This window comes from Coffea arabica, chromosome 1c (assembly GCF_036785885.1).
Source record: "Coffea arabica cultivar ET-39 chromosome 1c, Coffea Arabica ET-39 HiFi, whole genome shotgun sequence".
In the NCBI taxonomy this organism is placed as follows: Eukaryota; Viridiplantae; Streptophyta; class Magnoliopsida; order Gentianales; family Rubiaceae; genus Coffea; species Coffea arabica.
The window spans coordinates 57429796-57449936 of NC_092310.1; the positions used below are offsets into that span (position 1 = coordinate 57429796).

Genomic DNA, 20141 nt, shown 5'->3' on the forward strand with positions numbered 1-20141 from the left:
TTTGTGGATTAAGTCTTATATTTTAAAAACTTTAGATACATTCTATATATATATATATATATATATATCTGTATATATTAGCCAAAATGTAAAATAAATTCTAGAAGGTCTTGAATTTTTATACTATTAGCATATAATAGTTGAAACTATGCATCTTAGTTGAACAAACTTAATTGTTTGGCTAGCATTGCATTTTCTACCTTCATTGACTTATGTTTTCATAGAGTACTATAAGCTAACAAACAAATAAATTGTTAGTTTTTATTTGGATTCTGTAAGTTTAAAGTCCGATTCTATCGGTTTCAAAACAATCCAAGGTATGATTTTGATTTTTAAAACCACCACTAAGTAAGCAACATAATAGACTAAAAATAACTCAATCAATACAATCAGCCACACGAACTTTAAAAATAGGATCCCATTTTAAATAATACTAGCTAGTAGTATAGAATCGAACTTTAAAAATCTTGATAATCCAACTAAGTAAATACTCTATAACAATCTAATTTGGAAATCACACACCCTTTGACTAATGAGCCTAGCAGTGTAACGCAGCGAGAAGCAGGAGTCCGGTGCTTTCTTTGCTGTTTTGCTCTCCTACTATAAAAGGGCTGCTTCATTGAAGCTTTTCTTTGACTCCATCTCTCTATATTTCCATTTCCTCCTCCTCCTTCTTCTTCTTCTTCGAGAAAAGAAGTACAGAGGGTGCGTTGTCTTTCTTATCCAACAATGAGTGTCTCTATTAAATGTTTCAGTCTTTGTTCATTGTTAACCATAATGCTCGTATCTCTCAATGCGGGTGCAGAAAGAGACAGGTATTGGGTTTCGTCTGTTTTAACTCACCTTTGTTTAGCGAGTTACAGAAGGAAAAAGAGTGTTCAGTTGAAATGCAATTTGATTGATTTTTTGATCATCTACGTACCGCTACATTGCACAGTTACGTTAAGGACGGCGAGGTGTTGCAGAGCACAGGAAACTCAACAATCCCATTAAGGTTAGTTCCTTTTACAGGCATTTTAGAACCAATTCCGGGTTGCATCTCCAATTCCTAATTTCCGTCCTTAAGCACAGGTAGTGATCTGCATACTAACATGCTTCTTGCCCTGTCTTCAACAATTTCTTGAAGAAACTAACAACATGATGGTCTAGTAAACCGTATTCCTGCATTGGTAAAACAGAGCGAAACTGTCTCTTCTCGAAAAGTTCTTTTGATTTGGATCCCAAGATTGCCATCGGAAACAAGTGCATTTCGTGTGCTGATGATTCCAGAGTCAGCTTTAGAGAAAATCGAAAGTGTATGAGGCTGGCCATGTCAATAATAGACAAGAGAGTAGAAGGGAATGAATATTCATTAACCAACCGCCCCTTCAGTTTCCAGCCAATAGCAAGCTCTGTTTCATGTGTTGCTGTCTCGAACAGTGTAATATTAATAAAAGTACCAAGAACTAATGGACGATCAAATCCTAAGGTTGTGGTTGCAAATGGAATTAATATGCATGTGGGCTTTGGAGAATGGCAAGTAGTCGCGAGTTGTGGGGGGTTTTTTTTCTCTCTCTAATCTCCCAATTTATAACTTTTCTTTCCAGGCCAAATGAAGAGGCTGAATTCAAGCACGAGCACGCTGTCGACGATCCAGAAATGGTCGCTTCCATGGTTGATACGTGAGTGTCCTCGATTAACGGAATGATTTTCTTTTACTTCGTACTGATTTGATTTCCTATCTTGCGTAACTTGGATCTATTCCCCCTCCCAGAACAGAACAGAACAGAACTCGTGTGTCCTCAATTAATGAAGGATCATGGACAAAGACAATGTGAAAACACACCTCACATGATCCCAACACTTACCCATGCAATGTAAAACTGCAGTTAAAAGTTTGTCTGTAGTATGATGTGAAGCCGCATTAATTTCTACGAAAGGAGCTAGAATTTTGCCCCACTTTAATAATCGCAAGGACCCTGTTATAGACCCCGTCCCAGCAATGCATTCCCACGCAATTTTTGTCAGAAATGGATTTTACTGTGGTTTCTGCCAGAATTTGCCTCAACGCCCATCCCTGCATTTCTTACCAACCCAAACTAGGTCCTCGCCCTCATTTTGCCGTCTTCTTGGCTGATCACTCCCTTCGTGCCTTTCTAAGTCGTCGTAATCATCCCTTTTGCCTGTGCAACTTGTTTAACAAAGTAGAGTATCGTCTAGAGGATAATGGTGGAAGTTTTTTTTCCCTTACTCTCGTGCAAAGCATCGACTAACACTCCATTGCTGGAAGAAAAAATTGTTGAACTTAATGATGGCCAGTAGTGCGATATTATATCCAAGAAATAGGTCACCGTATTTAATCTGTTTAAAAGGACAGTAAATTGCTTTGCCGGGGGCGCTCTAACTCTCTCTCCCTTTCTCTCTTTTTTGCGTGTAAGTGAAAAGGTTCGAACTCGAGCACTCTTTAACTCATTTGTATAATGATGGCCCGTATCTCTCTGTGCTTGATTCATTTTGTTCTTGGCAGTATGCCCGCATGCTCCTGTCTTGAGATCCGCTCAAAACGATTCAATTTGTTTTGAGTGTCTTCCCTTTTTCCTCTTATCCCTGTTTCAAGTTTCCCTCTTTATCCCAGTCCTCAGATCTAGTTTCGATTTCATCGGAGCAGTCGGCAGATCCAGGCATTCTTATTCTACGGATGGCTAAATTGGCAGGGCCCATTACCTTATTAAATATGGACTTTCCCTAGTTGTAGAGTATTATAATAACCCCACCGACGCCGGAGCAGATGGAAAATCACCGCCAACCTTTTCGCATTTATTTCCATTTGCCGCTAACTTGCCGAAGAGAACGCAGTAGTACTATTTCCGTATTCGTGTCTTTGATTCTCGATTTCTCATTCTTTCACATGCTACTCTTTTTTGACTTTAGACAGCAGTCCTCGAACAGTTAAGAAGAGCCCTTAAAATACTCTATTGAAACAAACCACATTGTCACGTCGAACCTTTGTTAACGTCTGTTAATAATCAACCACAGCATTCACCAAGTAATGATTGTGTTTCTTGAAAGCAAGTGAGCATCCTAATGATTTAAATTTAGCAGTAATTTTTTTGCTATGTGATTTGCTATAGATTAACCCCCAAAAAAAAAAAAATTTTTTTTTTTTGTTACAACTCCTCCCAGGAGCATACGCAATAACACAGAGAGGAGGAAATTGGGATTCTTCTCATGCGGGACAGGAAATCCTATTGATGATTGCTGGCGCTGTGACCCAAACTGGCAACGCCAACGCAAACGCCTGGCCGATTGTGCCATTGGATTTGGGCGCAATGCCATTGGCGGTCGTGATGGCAGGTTCTATATAGTCACGGACCCTGGTGATGATGACCCTGTTAACCCCCAGCCTGGAACACTTCGTCATGCCGTAATTCAGGACAGGCCTCTCTGGATTGTGTTCAAACGGGACATGGTGATCACCCTAAAGCAAGAGCTTATTATGAACAGCTTTAAGACAATTGATGGCCGGGGTGTTAATGTTCACATTGCAAACGGGGCTTGCATAACCATCCAATTCATCACCAATGTCATCATTCACGGCCTCCACATACATGACTGCAAACAAACCGGTAATGCCATGGTTCGAAGCTCTCCAAGTCACTATGGCTGGAGGACAATGGCTGATGGTGATGGCATTTCCATATTTGGTTCGAGCCACATTTGGATTGATCATAATTCTCTTTCCAACTGTGCTGATGGCCTCATTGATGCCATCATGGGCTCTACTGCAATTACCATCTCTAATAACTACTTCACTCACCATAATGAGGTCAATTTTCCCCCGACTGAGCACTTGCTTTCTTGAATTGACGGTGGAGCTTCCTATTTTACCACATGCCTAACCATCTGGAATGCTATTCTTATCGCAGGTTATGTTATTGGGCCACAGCGACGACTACGTCAGGGATAAGAGTATGCAGGTCACCATTGCCTACAACCATTTTGGGGAGGGGCTGATACAGAGGATGCCAAGGTTATACACACTCCATTTTGTCTTGTGATCTCTGCGTTACAAGGCTTTCTGTTCACTAGACTTCCGCTAATTAATGTGCAGGTGCAGGCATGGATATTTCCATGTGGTAAACAATGACTACACTCATTGGAAGATGTATGCGATTGGTGGCAGTGCTGAGCCAACCATTAACAGCCAGGGGAACAGATATCTGGCCCCTGCCAACCCTTTTGCGAAAGAGGTTCGTTTGTCAAAAGTGGAATTTTCTTGATTATTTTACAGAATTCGTTGTCGACTTCAAATTATTGAATTCTAGCTGAATGGTTTCTACAGGTGACAAAGAGAGTGTTGACAAATGAAGGGGTTTGGCAGCACTGGAACTGGAGGTCTGATGGGGACCTAATGCTGAACGGAGCCTACTTCACTTCATCTGGCCTTGGAGCTTCGGCCGGCTATGCCAGAGCCTCCAGCTTAGCAGCCAAGTCCTCTTCATTAGTGGGATCCCTTACCTCTGGTGCGGGGGTCCTTTCTTGCCGCAGAGGGCACCAGTGCTAATCGGATCAAAAGTACACTTGCTGAAAGAGTATACAGCAGTGATTATCAAGTTGAACATGTATCCAATTTTATCATTCCGTAAGAGCTACTAAACTGAAGCCTACCCAATTTTCCTACTCCATCCCTTTTCCAGAATCTTTTCCTCAATTCTGTCCCCATTGGTATCTTATCTCTCGCGTACATCTTTTTTCACGGCAAACGGAGTCAACCCATCTCCATCATCTCTAAGTCCCGGTTCCACCTATTGTTCAACCTCGGCCTGCTTCAGTTTCAAACTTTGAAACTTTGAGGGGCGCAGAAGCCGATGTTCCCTGCTCTATCCCTGCATCTCTCATTCCTCTTCCCATGCAAACAATCATTTTCTTCTCTTTCTTTTACATTTTTAGAGTCGATTAATTTGTCCTCCCTTTCTTCTGCATGCGAGGGGAAGAATCTCCTGCCTATATGCCTCAAAATTGCTTATACAGAGTTTAAGAGATTGGAGACAAGAAAAAGGAAAGAAGAAACTCAATTCTAGGACGATGTAATTATGGTTTGGACTACGTAGAAAATTGCAACTCTGTAAATTCTCGCTCATGTTACTTAATGCAATAAAATCGGATAGGGTGATGCTATGCCTATATAATTACTCCATTTTCTCTGGCAATTGCTGCGACCGTATTAGATTTCCTGAGCTTATGCTTATAACTAGATTCTTGACGATATTGATTCCTCAGAGCAGGGCAGTGGTGCAGGGAGGCATGACATCCCATGCCCATTAAACATGCCGCTGTTTACCAATAGCTTCTTTCAAGGCTCGCTCCACATCTATTGGTCATGTGAGGCGAGTATTTACCTTGTGCATAAACCTTCTTGTAAGGTGACTGACTTGAAAGTTGAAACCAACTCAACAACGCTCAACTGCATTCCAACATTTCCTTATTTTTTTTACTGGGAGACCCCATTTTGAGATTAAATTAAATAACACTAGTTTGAATCCAACAATTTGTCAAATTCATGATCCTTTTCTTATTAATTTTGCAATCATTACAATTAATGACCACAGTTTAATAACAGGAGGGGATTCCGGCCAAGATGATTATATTACTTGTTTCCTTTTTAGGTGGTTCTAGTGTTGTTCAAAGCTTAGCTACCACAGGACGTGATGCAACAGTTATAGGAAGTATCACCAAAGAAATGAAGCGGATTGAAATGATTATCAACTTATGCTCCTTGGGAGACAGATGTGAAAACGCAATGAAATTCACAATCAATGGAAAAGAAGGAAATCAAAATGGAGTACCGCTTTCACTCCTAGTTTCAGCTGGGCTGTATAAAGCAGACCTATTCCTTGGTCTGTTCTCCTCCAACTGCCTTACAACCTCATCCATGGCAGGCCTTACAGAAGCCACAGGAGCGCAACAACCCATTGCAAGCTTTAATGCCTGAACTAACCCTTCTTCCATCGGACTCCTTGTGCCCTTCAATAGCTCTACATCAAAAACTTCCATCGTTGTTTCTTCAAGAACTGCTACTTTAACTAGTGAAGGCAAATCAACAAAATCTCCATTTCTGCCACCCTTTCCGGGCTTTCTCCCAAGCAAAATCTCCAATAACAGTATCCCAAATGCATAAACATCAGTTCTAGAATTGCATTTCTTCATCTTTTGGAGTTCTGGTGCCTTGTAACCATCAACCTTTGCAAGTCCCACTATCTCATCAGCGACAGCAGGGACCATTATTTTGTCAAGTCCAAACTCAGTAAGCCTAGCCACAAAGAAGTCATCTACAAGTACATTTTTGGATCTCACATTGCCATGAGTAATTGGTGTTTCAAGGCTGTGAAGAAATGCCAGACCTCTGGCTATGCCCAAAGCAATTTTGTGTCGCCTAGCCCAATTCAACACTGGTTTCCCCACCCTTGATTCTGCATGCCAGCAAGATGCATGATAATGAATGTTTCCAATTAAATTTCTAGCCATTTCAAAAACAGAATATAGCAACTCCTAGAAGCATCGGAATCAAGAAATTATGCATTTTATATGTGGTCAAGATGAAAGATACTCATCTATTCTAAACATTACCAGCCTCCCTAACTCGTCAAAAGATCAAAGGGAGATTAAACACTTTATCAATCATAAAATAAAATTCTCTCTCTCAATGTGGAACTTCAAAACCCTAGTTGGATTCACATTGTAAATTGATGGAAGTCATTTTGAAGACCCTAAAGTTATCCTACACCATTAACACAATATGTGCAGAAGGGTGAACCGAAACTGGCTCGCTTCCTCTATATTCTTCTGGCCTTTTTTTTCACTCTTTATTATTGGAAGAGAAGCAGAAAGGAGTTGGCAGTATGCCGAGTTAATTCTGAGATCAGTAGGCCAAAGGTGGCTAGAAGGCTGGAAACTATCAAAATTATTGGAGTCAACCATAACATACATAATGCAGTGCTTGATATTTTTTTTTCACATTCCATTAGTCTGTCACATAAATTGTATGCTATTTGCTGGTAATGTCTGTCTAATGACATATTGAATGCTTGCATTGAATGGCCTTTTGAAAAGGTATAGATGTCAATATATGCAACTATAATTCAAGCAGTATCTGGTTTACTCTATGTTACTTGTCATGAACAGAGATTTTAGTGCGTCATACGAGCAACCACTTGTATCACATTAAAAAAATCCTACAAGGTCGGCTTAATTTTGTAGTACTATTTGATACTACTATCCACAAATAGACAATGAAGAAAAACAGTAAATTCAGTTGATAAAGAAAAGAAAAGGAGTATGGGCTTACCATGCAAGAGGTCATGGAGGGTTTTGTTTGGTAGATAGTCATATATGAGTAGCTTTTCCCCTCTTTTCCCCTGATAGAAAGCTCGCAACGGAATCAAATTCTCATGTCGAACTTTGCCAAACTGCCTTATCACTGGCAAACAAGAACCCCTATCCTTACAACTACCTTCTCTCAACAACCTCAACGCAATTGTTCCTCCATCAGCAAGCTTTGCCTTATATACAGTTCCATAACTAGTCTTTTCCATAACTTGTCCTGTCGCATTCAATACATCTTCCAATGTCAAATGCTCGCCACCCTGAAACAAAATCAGCTTGCCCTCGCCGCCGCCGCCGCCACTTTCTTCATCCTCTCCTTCCTCCATTTCCTCCTCCTCTTCGTCCACATCCTTCCTCCTCTTTCCCTGCAAATATCCAATCAAAATTGACACCAAGACTACTGCTCCAGTCATCATGCCAATGACAATACCAGCAATTGCCCCTGAACTCAATCCAGAGCTTCCACTACAAGCCCTCAAAGATGGCCCACAGAGTCCAGGATTACCCTCGAAAACCTCAGCCCCGAACTTCACGTTTCCCAAATTTGGCAGCATCCCACTAAAGTTATTAAACGAAAGATTCAATTTTTCCAAATGTAGTCCGGTTAAACTCACAGGAATAGGCCCAGAAAGCATGTTACTAGCAAGATCAAGTTGTTTAAGTTCATTAAACCTAGTTACAAATTCAGGAAAATTTCCAGAAAACATGTTGTGCCCCAAATCAAGGGACTCTAGGTTCTTGCAAGTAGCACCGGGCAATGCAGGCTCAGGAAGAGTCCCAGATAAAGAATTACCGTGAAGCCGAAGCGAAACCAGCCTATCACACAAATTCCAAATTGAAGTTGGAAGTGACCCGTTGAGCAAATTGTTCCCCAAATCAACTTCAGACAGAGCAGAGCTGTATCCAAGCTCAAGAGGGATGGTTCCAGTTAGCCCATTCACCCCAAGATAGAGACTTTGCAGAGTTGTGAGCTCACCCAGCTCTCTTGGAAGAGTTCCAGTTAGATTAGCAGATGGGAGCTGCAGAGAAAGCAGGTTCAAAGAGGAGTCTTTATAAAGCGAAAGGCTTGTCCATTGTGGAGAAGACAGGTCAGTGCAGGCCAAAGAAGTCCCATTTGCGAAGACCCATTTGAGGCCTCTCCATTGACAGAGTGGAATTGACGTATTCCACGAAGAAAGTAGCAAGTTCTCAGAGCTGCCCTGTAATATAGGTTTGATCTTCAGCAAAACCAGCTCAACATCTGAGGTTGCAGATGAAGAAATAGGCAAATTATGGCTGATAACGAGGGTGATTAACAGGTAGATAAGCTTCAGAAACTCCATAAATGAATGGATTTGGAGTGGGAGAAAAAGCACGGAGTACTAAGGAAGGAGAAAGAAAAAAGTGAAGGAAGTGCTTGGTAGTGGAGACCGGAGAGGGTTCCCTTTTCCTTTTTAGTAGTACACTACTATGTTCTTTTCTTGTTTGAGGTTTTCTTTTTGGTAAAGCTGACGGGGCTTTTGACTAAGGGCGAGACCTCTTGTCTGTTACTAGTACTATATATTTTTTCGAGCGTACGATTTTGATTTTGATTATCCTAACTTTTAAATTTGGCCGTCCGATGTCTGAGCCGTTGGTCCTCAGGTGCTGATATTTCAGAGATGTTTAGTAATCGGACGGTTACTAAATAAAGTAAGAAGCAGCATGACTTTTGTCGTGAATCGGCTGCACGCTCGCACACCTTTGGAATTCAGAAAATTTTTATCTGAGGTTTAGAAATGGTTTCCTTTTTAGATGGGAGGAGCTGGGGCCCGGGGTGAGCTGCTGGCCAACAGAGATTGCTTTATTTGTTATCTTTAGCCGTCCACGTGTATGACTGGTCATTCTGACTGAGGCCCGAGCCTGAGAGCAACCCTAGCCAGCCGGTGCTGGTGGAGATCTGTGGCCAACGCTGTCTGTTGTACTCGATAGTGTAGTATGCATCCAGTGATTGTGATTGATTTCTCCTGGTGGGGCCCTCGTGCTTGCGCTTGCGGATCCCATACTAAAAAGTTGAAACTTGACACTACTACTACTACGGGAGAGCTTTAAACCTCTTTGGGAGCGGAGGGGTTTTTTTTTTTTTTGGTGGTCAAGTCTCTTTTGTTTGGATAAGATATTATTTGAAATATTATTTAAAATAATTATTATAATATTTTTTTTGATGTGATATATATGAAATAAAAAATTTGTTAAAAATATAAAAAATGAATTAAAAAATATATTTATGATGCAAATAAAATATTATTTGGGATAATTTCACTATACAAACAAAATTATCTATAGTATCCTGCATTATTCTAATTTAAAGGGAATATCTAACTGGGTCCAGGGGAACCCTTAGGACTGGGTTAAGCGATTAAATCCCTTGACCCCTATTTTATCTAGAATTTTTTTGAAAATTTCATTAGTAGGTGTAAAGGCACTTGTCTAATTTAGTGACGATTCAATTCCCTTCGAACTTCTCGTTGACCACCTTAGATTCATCTATTTTCCTTAATATAGAGTAGGAACAGGTGTAGAATAAAATTTATCGTATCCGAAAAAAATATACCACTACTACATTACTACTTTACGTATTTCATTTTCAAATTTTTTTAACGATTTGCTAGAGACTTAGACGGTGTTTACACTACGAGTTTAATAAATATTAGAATTTTGCTAAGAATAGGTTTTGATGCAAAAGATATACTGTAGTAATTAGATGTTATACTATTCAAAATATTACTTAGAATAATTATTATAGTGCTTTTGGGAGATGTGAAGTAATTCGGATAAAAATGTTGGTTGAAATATAAAAAGATAGTAATTGAAAAACGCATCTACGATGCAAGCGATGTAATATTTGAAAAATAAAAAGTCTTAGAAATTTTGGATTGTCTTTTTTTTTAAAAAAAAAAAGACTATATTACAACTATCAAATTGCTACAGTAAATTTTTTTTTTTTTTGCAAAAATTTCAAGAAATAGCAATCCAAATGGTCTCTATGTATCTGAATGCATTGATTACCCTTTTTTCTCCATTGAGGCAGTCGTGGGTTTCTTGATTATTATAGTACCAAGCATAAATCTTGGCGTCGCGTGCTATATCAAGCATTGTTTAAGCTTCCTAGACTGCTTTCTTTCGAATGATCACCCAAATCATATCAGATTTGCTTGGCACTAAATAGCACACAGATTAAATAATTAATCCCTCCCGACCCCAAGATCAAACATCATTCAACTCGTCCAATTTCAGCATCTTACCTCCTTTTGCCTCTAATTTTTGCTCGTTTATGCTTCATACCCGTGTTAATCGCGGGTTTCCAACCTTTTGATTTACGGACTGGCGTAAAATGATTTGTCTGGCTGTTCAGGTAACCAATTATGCCGAGTGTGAAATTCTAATGATTAATAACCTCTCATTTTGTGTCCCCCCATCTCGTTGTTTGGCATGGATGCAGCACATTGATGATGATGCTTACGATTGTACCTAACACCTTTTTCCCCAGAAAAATTATTTACTACATGCTTTTAATTGCTCGACACTTTGGAAAAGGTAGCGTGTTACCAATAGTTGTACCTACTTTGCACTACCAACAAAAAGGGAACCGCCCGAGGCCTTTTGCAATACAATCAGTACTTATTAAACATTTAACTAATTTGTTTGTTTGGATCGTAGATTTTTGCAAAAATTTATTTGTTTACGTCATCAATTATTTTACAATCACCTTTTTATCTCATATGTATCACATAAAAAAAATTATTATAGTATTTTTTTCAAAAAATTATTTTAAATAATCTATTATTCAAAAGCATTATATGTCTTCAAATAATATATTTAAAGGTATTTAAACACTTAATAATTACCGTCTCAGTAAAAGTTCTAATAAATGTACGTTTCAAAACTGATGCATGCAAGTTTGTCGGTGCATCTTGCATGACAGCACGAGGACGGTTGCCCCACATTTAATTTGCTCCCAACAAAACAGAAGCAACGCATGAGGCATGCCGAGCCGCCCAACTTAAAGCGACTTCAATGAATGCTGGTTCCTAGTCAAATTTGCGTGCTGAAAGTCGTTTTCCAATCGCCTGCTTGGATTGTAGACTCGTGAATCTCCTCTCCCAAATTTGGCACGTAATTCTGCAAATCCCATGAACCTCTCGGGCCTCAGTATTCAACTTTATCGCAATTACGCATACATCTCAACCGAATTTTGAGATTCACGGTCACCTTATCGAATCAAGCAAGCACATTTCACAAGATAATATGCCAGCAAAACGAGATGTACTACTCCCTCCGTCCCATTTTAATAGTCCTGTATTTCTTTTTCATCTGTCCCAAATTGTAGTCCACTTTCCAATTGAAGAATGTAGTTGTATTTTAATTTTTCTAAAATACCCTTATTCAATGTAAGTAGTTGTTACTATAAACTTACCTCATTTAATGAGAGTTGATTCATTTTTTACCATCAATTCAAGTTCCCATAAAGTTGTACCATATTTAATGTGAGGGTATTTTAGGAAAATAGCAATCTAAATTTATTTTTCTAATAAAGTTAACTACTTTTTTTTAAACTGTGTGAAAAAAGAAATAGAACTATCAAAGTGAGACGGAGGGAGTATTTCATTTCGAAATTCTAATCACGTAGCAATACTGTATGAACTGGAAATGTTCAAAAAATTTGTAGCACTGAATACTTTTATTTAATTTCAACTAATATAATTTTGATTTTTTTCCTAAAATATAAGAGAGTTAGGTTACTTCGAGTATACCCAGCCTTATTTTTTTATAAATTAATCAAGTTGAATAGGGTTAGGATGTTGAATGGAATTTTAGTCAACACATGTGATTAGGGTTTGCAAAATTACAAATAGAGTCATTACTCGATCCATGAGAACCCCCAATATGAACCAATAAACAAACAATTACAAAAGGGAGGATATCAAGAATTGAATAAATCAAAGTAGAATAATTTGTTTTGGTAATTATCTCTTCCATATTTCCTATTAGCCTATTCCTTTTCACGCCCACCTTCATAAAATGTAAAGAGGCATCTAACAATTGGTGCAGGACATTTTAGTAGAGCATATTAAAGTGATTCCAAATATTGCATAGAAGTTACTCTGAAAGTATAAACAATCAACAAAAGAATTATTGTGTTTGAACTAACGATTATTTTGAAATTTCTCTGTTTGGATTGCTGAATTTTTCAAAAACTAATTTTTTAAATACTATTAAAATTTTTTAAAAGTATTCTAAAAGGTACTCTAAAAAGTAGTCTAAATTTTTTTAAATGTTTAAAAAATATTTCAAAATATATTCTAAAAACTCTTATACTATTAAATATCCTAAAATATACAATAAAAACTCCTACTACAGTAAAATTTTTCAAAAACATTCAAAAAAATAGTTAATCCAAACTGTTTTAATTAACACGACACACAAAAGAAATATTAGATAAAAAAACAATTGAAAAGGAAAAAAATGCATTTGGAAAATTATAGAAAAAAATTGTGCTGATTAATTAATTAATTGGTTTTCCAAACAAACTTTGACCACAATAGCACAAAAAGGGTAAAGACACCGGTCAGTCTATAGTCTGCACTCTACCGCACGTCTGGCAGCACAGCATTAACAGCTAAGAAGTACAGAGAAACAAGAAAACGCGAAAATATTTTATTGGTTTGTTTGGATAGAGTATTATTTGAAATATATTATTTGAAATAATTATGGTAGTATTTTTTTGATGTGATGTATGTGAGATAAAAATGTGATTAAAAATATAAGAAAATGGATTAAAAAATATGTTTATGATGTATTATTTAAGATATTTTAGCTACTGTATTTAACAACCGTACGATCAAATTGATCAACGGCGAAATCGTAATTTCCCTCCGAAGCAATCGATTGAATTACACAGTCTTGACCTAAATTTCCAAATTCATTACTGCCCGGTTTTCCACACCCATCATCTCATCGTCAATTAGATTGGACGATCTTGATCTTGTCTGACGCAAGCAAGCTAAGCACAGCTTCTCACTAAGACAATAAACACTCTCTCTGTTTCTTTCCATCTCTTTCTTTCTCTCTTTCTCCCTCGCTGTCTCCCTCGTTCGTTACTAAGGGCTCAGATCTGAGAGAGATTCGAATCGGTCCCGTCACTGTTGCAATTTGGTCACAGATGGATAAGGTTTTGAAGGTTTTGGTTATTTGTTGTTGAAGCTGTTTGGTGTGGTTATTTGGTAAGAGTCATCTCTGCGCGCCTTTCACTCGTATACCTCGTGATTGTCCAGCTCCGATATTTGCATTCAGTTAGTGGTTTAAGAATCCAATGGTAGAATAATCAAATTAGATCTGATTGTTAACTGCAAGTATTCGTCCTGCCTTCCTACAATGCTTATTCACGCTGCTTTTTTTTTTTTGCCATCGTTTTGGTTTTATGAAGAAATAAGTTCGTGTTTGCAGTCTTTATGGTGGATTTTGTCTACTCCTATTGGCTTAATGAACTCTCAAATCCTAGTCATAGTTTTTTGCTGAATCCTTTTAGTCTATCACTTGTACGCCTGCGAACAAACAAGGGTGTCGTTAGATAAATGTTTAGCTTGTTTATGATCTAAATGCAATTTAGTCCTTGATCAAGGTCTAATATAATAAGAGTTTAAGTGGTTTAGTACCTGAAGCCAAGCTTGTGATACGTGCATGTGTACATCAGTCGTTGAGATCAATTGAGTAATGCTAATATCTACGTGTATTAGGAATATTGATATTGAGAACTTTCGACTCAATTAGATATCTAGAGATTTTTCCGTGATGGGAAGTGTAAACTGAACTCAAGCTCTTCGTTCCTGAATATACGTCTATTGTAGAACCGGGTTTTAGGTGAATTCGAGCTCCAGAAGAACAGATCAAGTTGTGTCGCTAGAACATATTTGTCTTTTCATTTGCATTTTTGTTAATAGAGCAACAGCTTTTTCTGAGGTTGTGTTCAAGACCGTGTTTCTGGTGTCACTTGAGAGACAGGAATTAGTGGTAAACTTTTGAAATTTGGTGTGGTGGATGTGCTGTCATCAAGTATCAAGATTTCAACATTTGTTTTATGTCAGCTTTCATCATTCGTTGTGGCATTGTAATGTGATCGTAGTTAGCTGGTTTGGGAAAAACCTTCTTGTTATTTATCCATTTTTTTGGGGTTGATTTGTAGCATGCTTGTTATATTGCTGACTCTATGGCAAGACAGCTTGTATTTTTATTGGATTATTTTTTTCACTAAAAACACTGTAGTCATGATTCCTTGCTTCACATGTCAATTTCTTCCTTGGTCTTGCTTTTCTGCCAATGTGCTCACTTACTTTCCTTTTTCAGGTTCCGTGAACATCCATCTCTGAATCAACAGCTGAGTCTTTTCTATTACATATGCTGCACGCTTGATTAAAGCTTTCAACGGGATGAATAACCACAATTGAACTGAAATCTGCTTCTCATGTCTGGCAAAATATCTCCTTTTAATCATTTGATCCAGATTTGGGCTAAAAGATATCTTCGTAGAGGTTGGTGACGTGAAGATTATCAGTAGGGTGCCAAGTTAGACCTAGCAACATGGTCATTAACAGGCAGCTAGTTTTGACCTATCTTTATCTTCTGGTGTATATATTGCTTTCGTCAGGTGTTATTTTATATAACAAGGTATGTGCTATTCGCTGTTTTATTCTGCCTACATTTGCAAAGTTACAAGTTCTGTTCTGTAAAACAGATGACCTTTTGTCACCGTTCACCTTCAAGTGAACCTTACAGTTCTTCATTAGAAAACCATCCTAGTCTTTTTTTCTCACGGTGCACATGTTCAAATTTATGCTGGTTCAAGTTTCTAAATTTCAGACTGCTCTGTCATGAAAATGTTTGCCTATGTGAAATTGGCTATCTCTAAATTACTGCATTAATGATTCACTCAAAAGTGGCTTCATGTGGATTGGCTCTTGGCTTGGCTTTATATTTAATCTCCATTTTTGCTTTATGTTTTTGCCAAGGATTACCTATAATATTTTGCACTGGATTTACAATTACATCTGTTATCCATTTATCCCTCTTGACAAGTTGGAGCTTTGGGTCCTAAGCATGTTTTGTTGCTTTGTGCAGTGGGTTCTCTCACCAAAGTATTTCAATTTCCCATTTCCTATAACGCTTACAATGATTCATATGGGCTTTTCGGGATTGGTAGCTTTCTTTCTAGTACGAGTTTTCAAGGTAAGAAAGATAGAAATTCTGCTTTTTGTGTAATGTATTTTAAGCTTCTGCTCTGCTATTTGTTATGCTTAAGACAGACTTAGATAATCTTGTTTGTTGTACATAATTCTTGAGTCACTTTAAGGGATGGTAGAATTTGATTTTTGTCTTCTGATGTCTACCAATGAAAACACAGTTGTATCATGTTATATATACTTGTTGCAGTGTTTTGCTCTTTTTTTTTTTAAACCTTGTTGCATGCTTTCTTCAGAAATTCTGTGTTTTGTTATCTCAATAGTATTGATCAATTTTCTGCTCTTAGGAAATGATAAATAAATGGCTTAATCTTTCTTGCTGCAGGTTGTAACTCCAGTCAAAATGACTTTTGAAATGTAAGACAATCACATCTAGGTTTATATATTCTTTTCTTTTTTGGCCTTCTGAAATCATTTATGACCCTTTTTTCTACTGAATTTGCAGTTATGCAACATGTGTAATCCCCATTAGTGCCTTCTTTGCTTCAAGCCTCTGGTAATCTCTCCTTTGGTGAAGCTGGGCATGCTTTCTTTGTTATTACATTTCATCAGCATTTCCATGTTATTGTTTCTCTTCCACACAAACTTTAAATGTGTCCAACTACACCTAATGATTTGGAGTTGGTAGTTTAATTTGTGAGCAGTTAAAAACTTATTTCACATTGTGCTTAGTCTGATCCATTTTTTTACTGGGAAGCTTGCAAGGTTTCATAGGAAAGGTGGACTTATTTAGAACTTTTCAGTAACAGGACACTAGATGCAAATTAGGTGTTCTTATCATTTATTGAATTCTTCCAACTGACAGCAGCTGGTTTTATGTTTTTACAGGTTTGGCAACACGGCATATTTGTTTATCTCTGTGGCCTTCATCCAAATGCTCAAAGCCCTCAGTATGTCTTGCTATTCTATGTGTTTTGCATTTTCCATTAGATACTCTAGCGAGTTTTACTAACCGAGTGTTCTGCCTTGTACTACAGTGCCAGTAGCCACTTTTCTCATGGCTGTTATTTGTGGTACCGATAAACTACGTTGGGATATATTCTTGAACATGGTGTTGGTTAGCATTGGAGTTGTGGTATCTTCATATGGTGAAATCCATTTCAACATAGTCGGCACAGTTTATCAGGTCACAGGAATATTTGCTGAAGCACTTAGGTTGGTCTTAACTCAAGTTCTTCTCCAGAAGAAAGGCTTGACACTAAATCCTATTACCAGTTTGTATTACATTGCTCCATGCAGGTATGATTCTGCAATCTCTTAGTCTCATATATATATATATATATATATATTTTTAACCAGCATTATGCTACTGGTTTATGCAATGCCGCTTGCAACAATTGCATGAGCATCTATACTGAAGTGAAATCAAAAGCCAAAGTAACTGAAACATGTCTAGTTCAAAAGTTTTGAGGCAGCTATACGGAGCAAATAGCACATGTTGCACATCTGTTTGCTTGCATGCACATAAAGAGTGAGGAATACAGTGGGTATGGATGGAGGGAGTTAAAGAATGAATTAACAGATGCATGCCAAGTAATCTTATACATTTGATGAATTGATCTTTGGGTTATTTGGATGATGGAGATATACCGCCTCTTGAATTGGAACTTGTACAGCGATGATAAAATTGAAACTATCTAGACAACCAAAGTTGTAGTGTATTAGCTGTTACAGACAGTGAGTTATAGAAGATTTCATGCTTTTTATTTTCTATATTTAACTTTTGTTGTTTAACTGAAACGGAGACTTGACATTTTATATATTGTGTTTTACATCACTACCTTGTCTTTGCTGCTTTGTGGCGACTTGGCCTGCATTCTATGTACATTTACATGGAATATCTCCCCAACAATGATGTTTGTTTATGTGTTTTATTGTTGTGATTGTGACGCTTTTTATCACTTTGATCTTCAGCTTTGTGTTTCTCTTTGTGCCCTGGTATCTATTGGAGAAGCCTGGAATGGAAGTTTCACAGATTCAATTTAATTTTGGGATATTCTTCTCCAATGCTCTTAGTGCCCTGGCATTGAATTTCTCAATCTTTCTAGTTATTGGTAGAACCAGCGCTGTGACAATTCGAGTTGCTGGTGTCTTGAAGGACTGGATACTCATTGCCCTTTCGACTGTTGTTTTCCCAGAATCAACTATTACCACTCTTAACATTGTTGGTTATGCCATTGGTAGGTTTATATTCCATGTTGAGCTTGGAATTAACCAGCAATTTAAAAGCTATCTCAAGTGTTTCTCTTGTCCTCTTATCTAATTGCACCTGGTCTTTGGCAGCCATATGTGGTGTAATCATGTATAATTACTTGAAAGTCAAAGATGTCCGTGCATCACAACTTCCTATTGAGAATCTTGCAGAAAGAACAGCAAAGGTAAGTATCATAAACTTTTAGTTTTCTTTTTTATGTTATACTAATTAATCTGTAATTAAGACAATGGTTTCGCTCATTGGATTGGCCTTTTTTAAAGTACGATGTCAAACTTCATTGTTGGGGGTTGGGAAGAATGGACTGTTTTTCTGTAGTCCAGTAATTATTTATCAGATGGAAAATCTATTGTCATCTTTGTTCCTGAGGATTCACTAGTTTCTGAAATATCATTGAAAGTTGATTAGGAAAGAAGTATCTTCAGTATCCTATGCCTTATTCCTGCTTATGTGTCATTATCCTTCTGCTTAACCAACAACACCACTCTCTCTCGCTTTCTCTCTCAGTTTTTTTGATTTGGGCTGGCTCCATCCAGCTTCTCTGTTTGCGCATCTATCATGTATGGGATTGTTTACTGTGCCATATAGCTGCTGAGATTGGGAATTTGAATTAAGAGTGAGAGGGAATTTCATGTCAATCCATGTTTGCTTTTGAAAGTTTTTACTGGTAGAAGTTCGCAAAGAGAACTCAAGCCATATAGTGGTTGAGATCGGGAATTTGAGTTAAGAGAGGGAATTTCGTGTCAATCCATGTTTGCTTTCGACTGTTTTTACTTGTAGAACTTTGTAAAGAGAACTCACGAAGAAGGCATTGGAGCATCTGTGTGAGATGCCTTGCGTGCTATAGGCTTAAACCAAATGCTATATTCTAATTATTTTTTTCCCTAAACTGGGATTGTTCCAAATGGCCCTGTAGTGTGACTCTTATGTCAACTAAGATCCTGAAGTTTTACCATGATTCATCTTCTGCTGCTGTTTGCTTAACGGGCTTCATAGTAAAGGGGCTATTCGGTGTATACGTCTCTCTATTTTCTCTTTTTTCCACTGAGGGTTCCTCTATTCTGTGTTAGAGATGTTTTAAGTTGGTTTGCCCCCCTTTGGCAGGAATTCAAGATGGAAAAGAAGTCATCTGATCTGTATGTCCCAGATGACACTATCAACAGTAGCAGTGGGCTGAGGATTGGTAGAAATTCTGCTTCTGATGTTAACGTGGATGAAGAAGCACCTCTGTTGGCTTCCTCAAGGCTATCCCATTTGGGCCAAAGCCACTATAGCAGCCACTCAGCTTGATCGTTGGTAGCCCAGAAACGCTTCCTTAAATTTTTCCAGATCACCATCAATACATCATAAAAATATTTCAGCAGAGAAGCAGTGAGCAGGTTTGAAGTGCGTAGCCCCCTATTTTTATTGCTCTGGGGGCGAAGAACTGTCACGCTTTGTAGAGCATCTTACTGTCGTATATTTGTTCTGATTCATTGGGAATAGTTTAGTTCAAGAGTGGATTTATTTTTTGGGCATGCTGTCTCCCTGCTTTCTAGACTTGGTTTAAATCTTTAGCAGACTTAGGAGCTATAGTTAAATGTTATTCATTTCCACTCACTCTTGTGGGAAGGCCCTCAATAGTTTTCTAATTTGGTGCAAGGGATCCCTCAATATTTCCTTCAACACCCCCTCCCAATACTGGGGTGCAATGTAACGATCAGTATATGCAGAAAATACTAATGGATTCTAATTCTTTAATCCTCAGTGCGGATTCTTCAGGCGTGTTTCGATATCATGGTCTAAAAGCAGATTCGAGGTCAAAGTGTCAGAAAATTACTCAAATGCTTGAAACGGTTTTCTGGTATTCTCTTCAAGCTAAAGCAGGTCTGCTTGATACATCTACCTGCGCGTGCAACAAAGGTATAAGCGCAGTAATTGGATGTTTGTTGATTGTTCTATTCTTCCATGTTCATTTCCGCTGAACAGGTTAAAAATTTTGATGGATTTGCTGCACCTTGCTCTTGGACGGTGCTAGTAACCTTGCCCATTACGCGCATGTGCATCTTTGCTTTTGACTTAAAAAAAGTGATGAACATATAGTTGATCACAAGCTTCGTTTGCTGGCTTATTAGACAATATGGTGATCACGCTATATAAAAGGAGTATAGTCGGAGAATGAAAGTGTTGGTTGCTCGTAGCCTCGTAATCACATGTTTCTTTAGTTTGGTGCAAAGCATGCTTGTAGATGATTAAATACAGGCGGAGAGATCATCAAACGGCAAAATTTGGGGGGTGGGGTGGGGTGGGGCGCGGTGGTGTGGGATCGTTGA

The 20141-nt window shown here is 38.1% G+C and overlaps 3 protein-coding genes across 4 annotated transcripts; 2 read left to right on the top strand and 1 right to left on the bottom strand.

Annotated features, from left to right (window-relative positions):
• The first annotated feature begins 602 nt into the window (after positions 1-602).
• Positions 603-5189, top strand: LOC113714128 (probable pectate lyase 8). Of its 2 annotated transcripts, XM_072081564.1 has the most exons (7): positions 606-815; positions 938-994; positions 1587-1661; positions 3163-3805; positions 3906-4009; positions 4091-4229; positions 4322-5189. In XM_072081564.1, the coding sequence occupies exons 1-7, from the start codon at positions 730-732 to the stop codon at positions 4541-4543; spliced, it is 1326 nt and encodes a 441-aa protein (XP_071937665.1). In that variant the 5' UTR covers positions 606-729; the 3' UTR covers positions 4544-5189. The 2 variants fall into 2 exon arrangements, with proteins under 2 accessions (XP_071937670.1, XP_071937665.1); XM_072081569.1 differs by lacking the exon at positions 1587-1661 and having other exon boundaries at positions 603-815.
• A 531-nt stretch (positions 5190-5720) lies between these two features.
• On the bottom strand, positions 5721-8829 carry LOC113714136 (putative kinase-like protein TMKL1). Its single transcript, XM_027237933.2, has 2 exons — positions 7325-8829; positions 5721-6449 (listed from the first exon to the last, which is right to left on the bottom strand). Exons 1-2 carry the CDS (start codon positions 8682-8684, stop codon positions 5812-5814), a joined length of 1998 nt encoding a protein of 665 aa, XP_027093734.2. The 5' UTR covers positions 8685-8829; the 3' UTR covers positions 5721-5811.
• Positions 8830-13377: 4548 nt separating this feature from the next.
• On the top strand, positions 13378-19569 carry LOC140037478 (probable sugar phosphate/phosphate translocator At3g17430). Its single transcript, XM_072081583.1, has 10 exons — positions 13378-13604; positions 14725-15045; positions 15496-15603; positions 15943-15974; positions 16063-16113; positions 16446-16507; positions 16595-16856; positions 17532-17797; positions 17901-17995; positions 18934-19569. The coding sequence occupies exons 2-10, from the start codon at positions 14959-14961 to the stop codon at positions 19117-19119; spliced, it is 1149 nt and encodes a 382-aa protein (XP_071937684.1). The 5' UTR covers positions 13378-13604; positions 14725-14958; the 3' UTR covers positions 19120-19569.
• Positions 19570-20141: the final 572 nt, after the last annotated feature.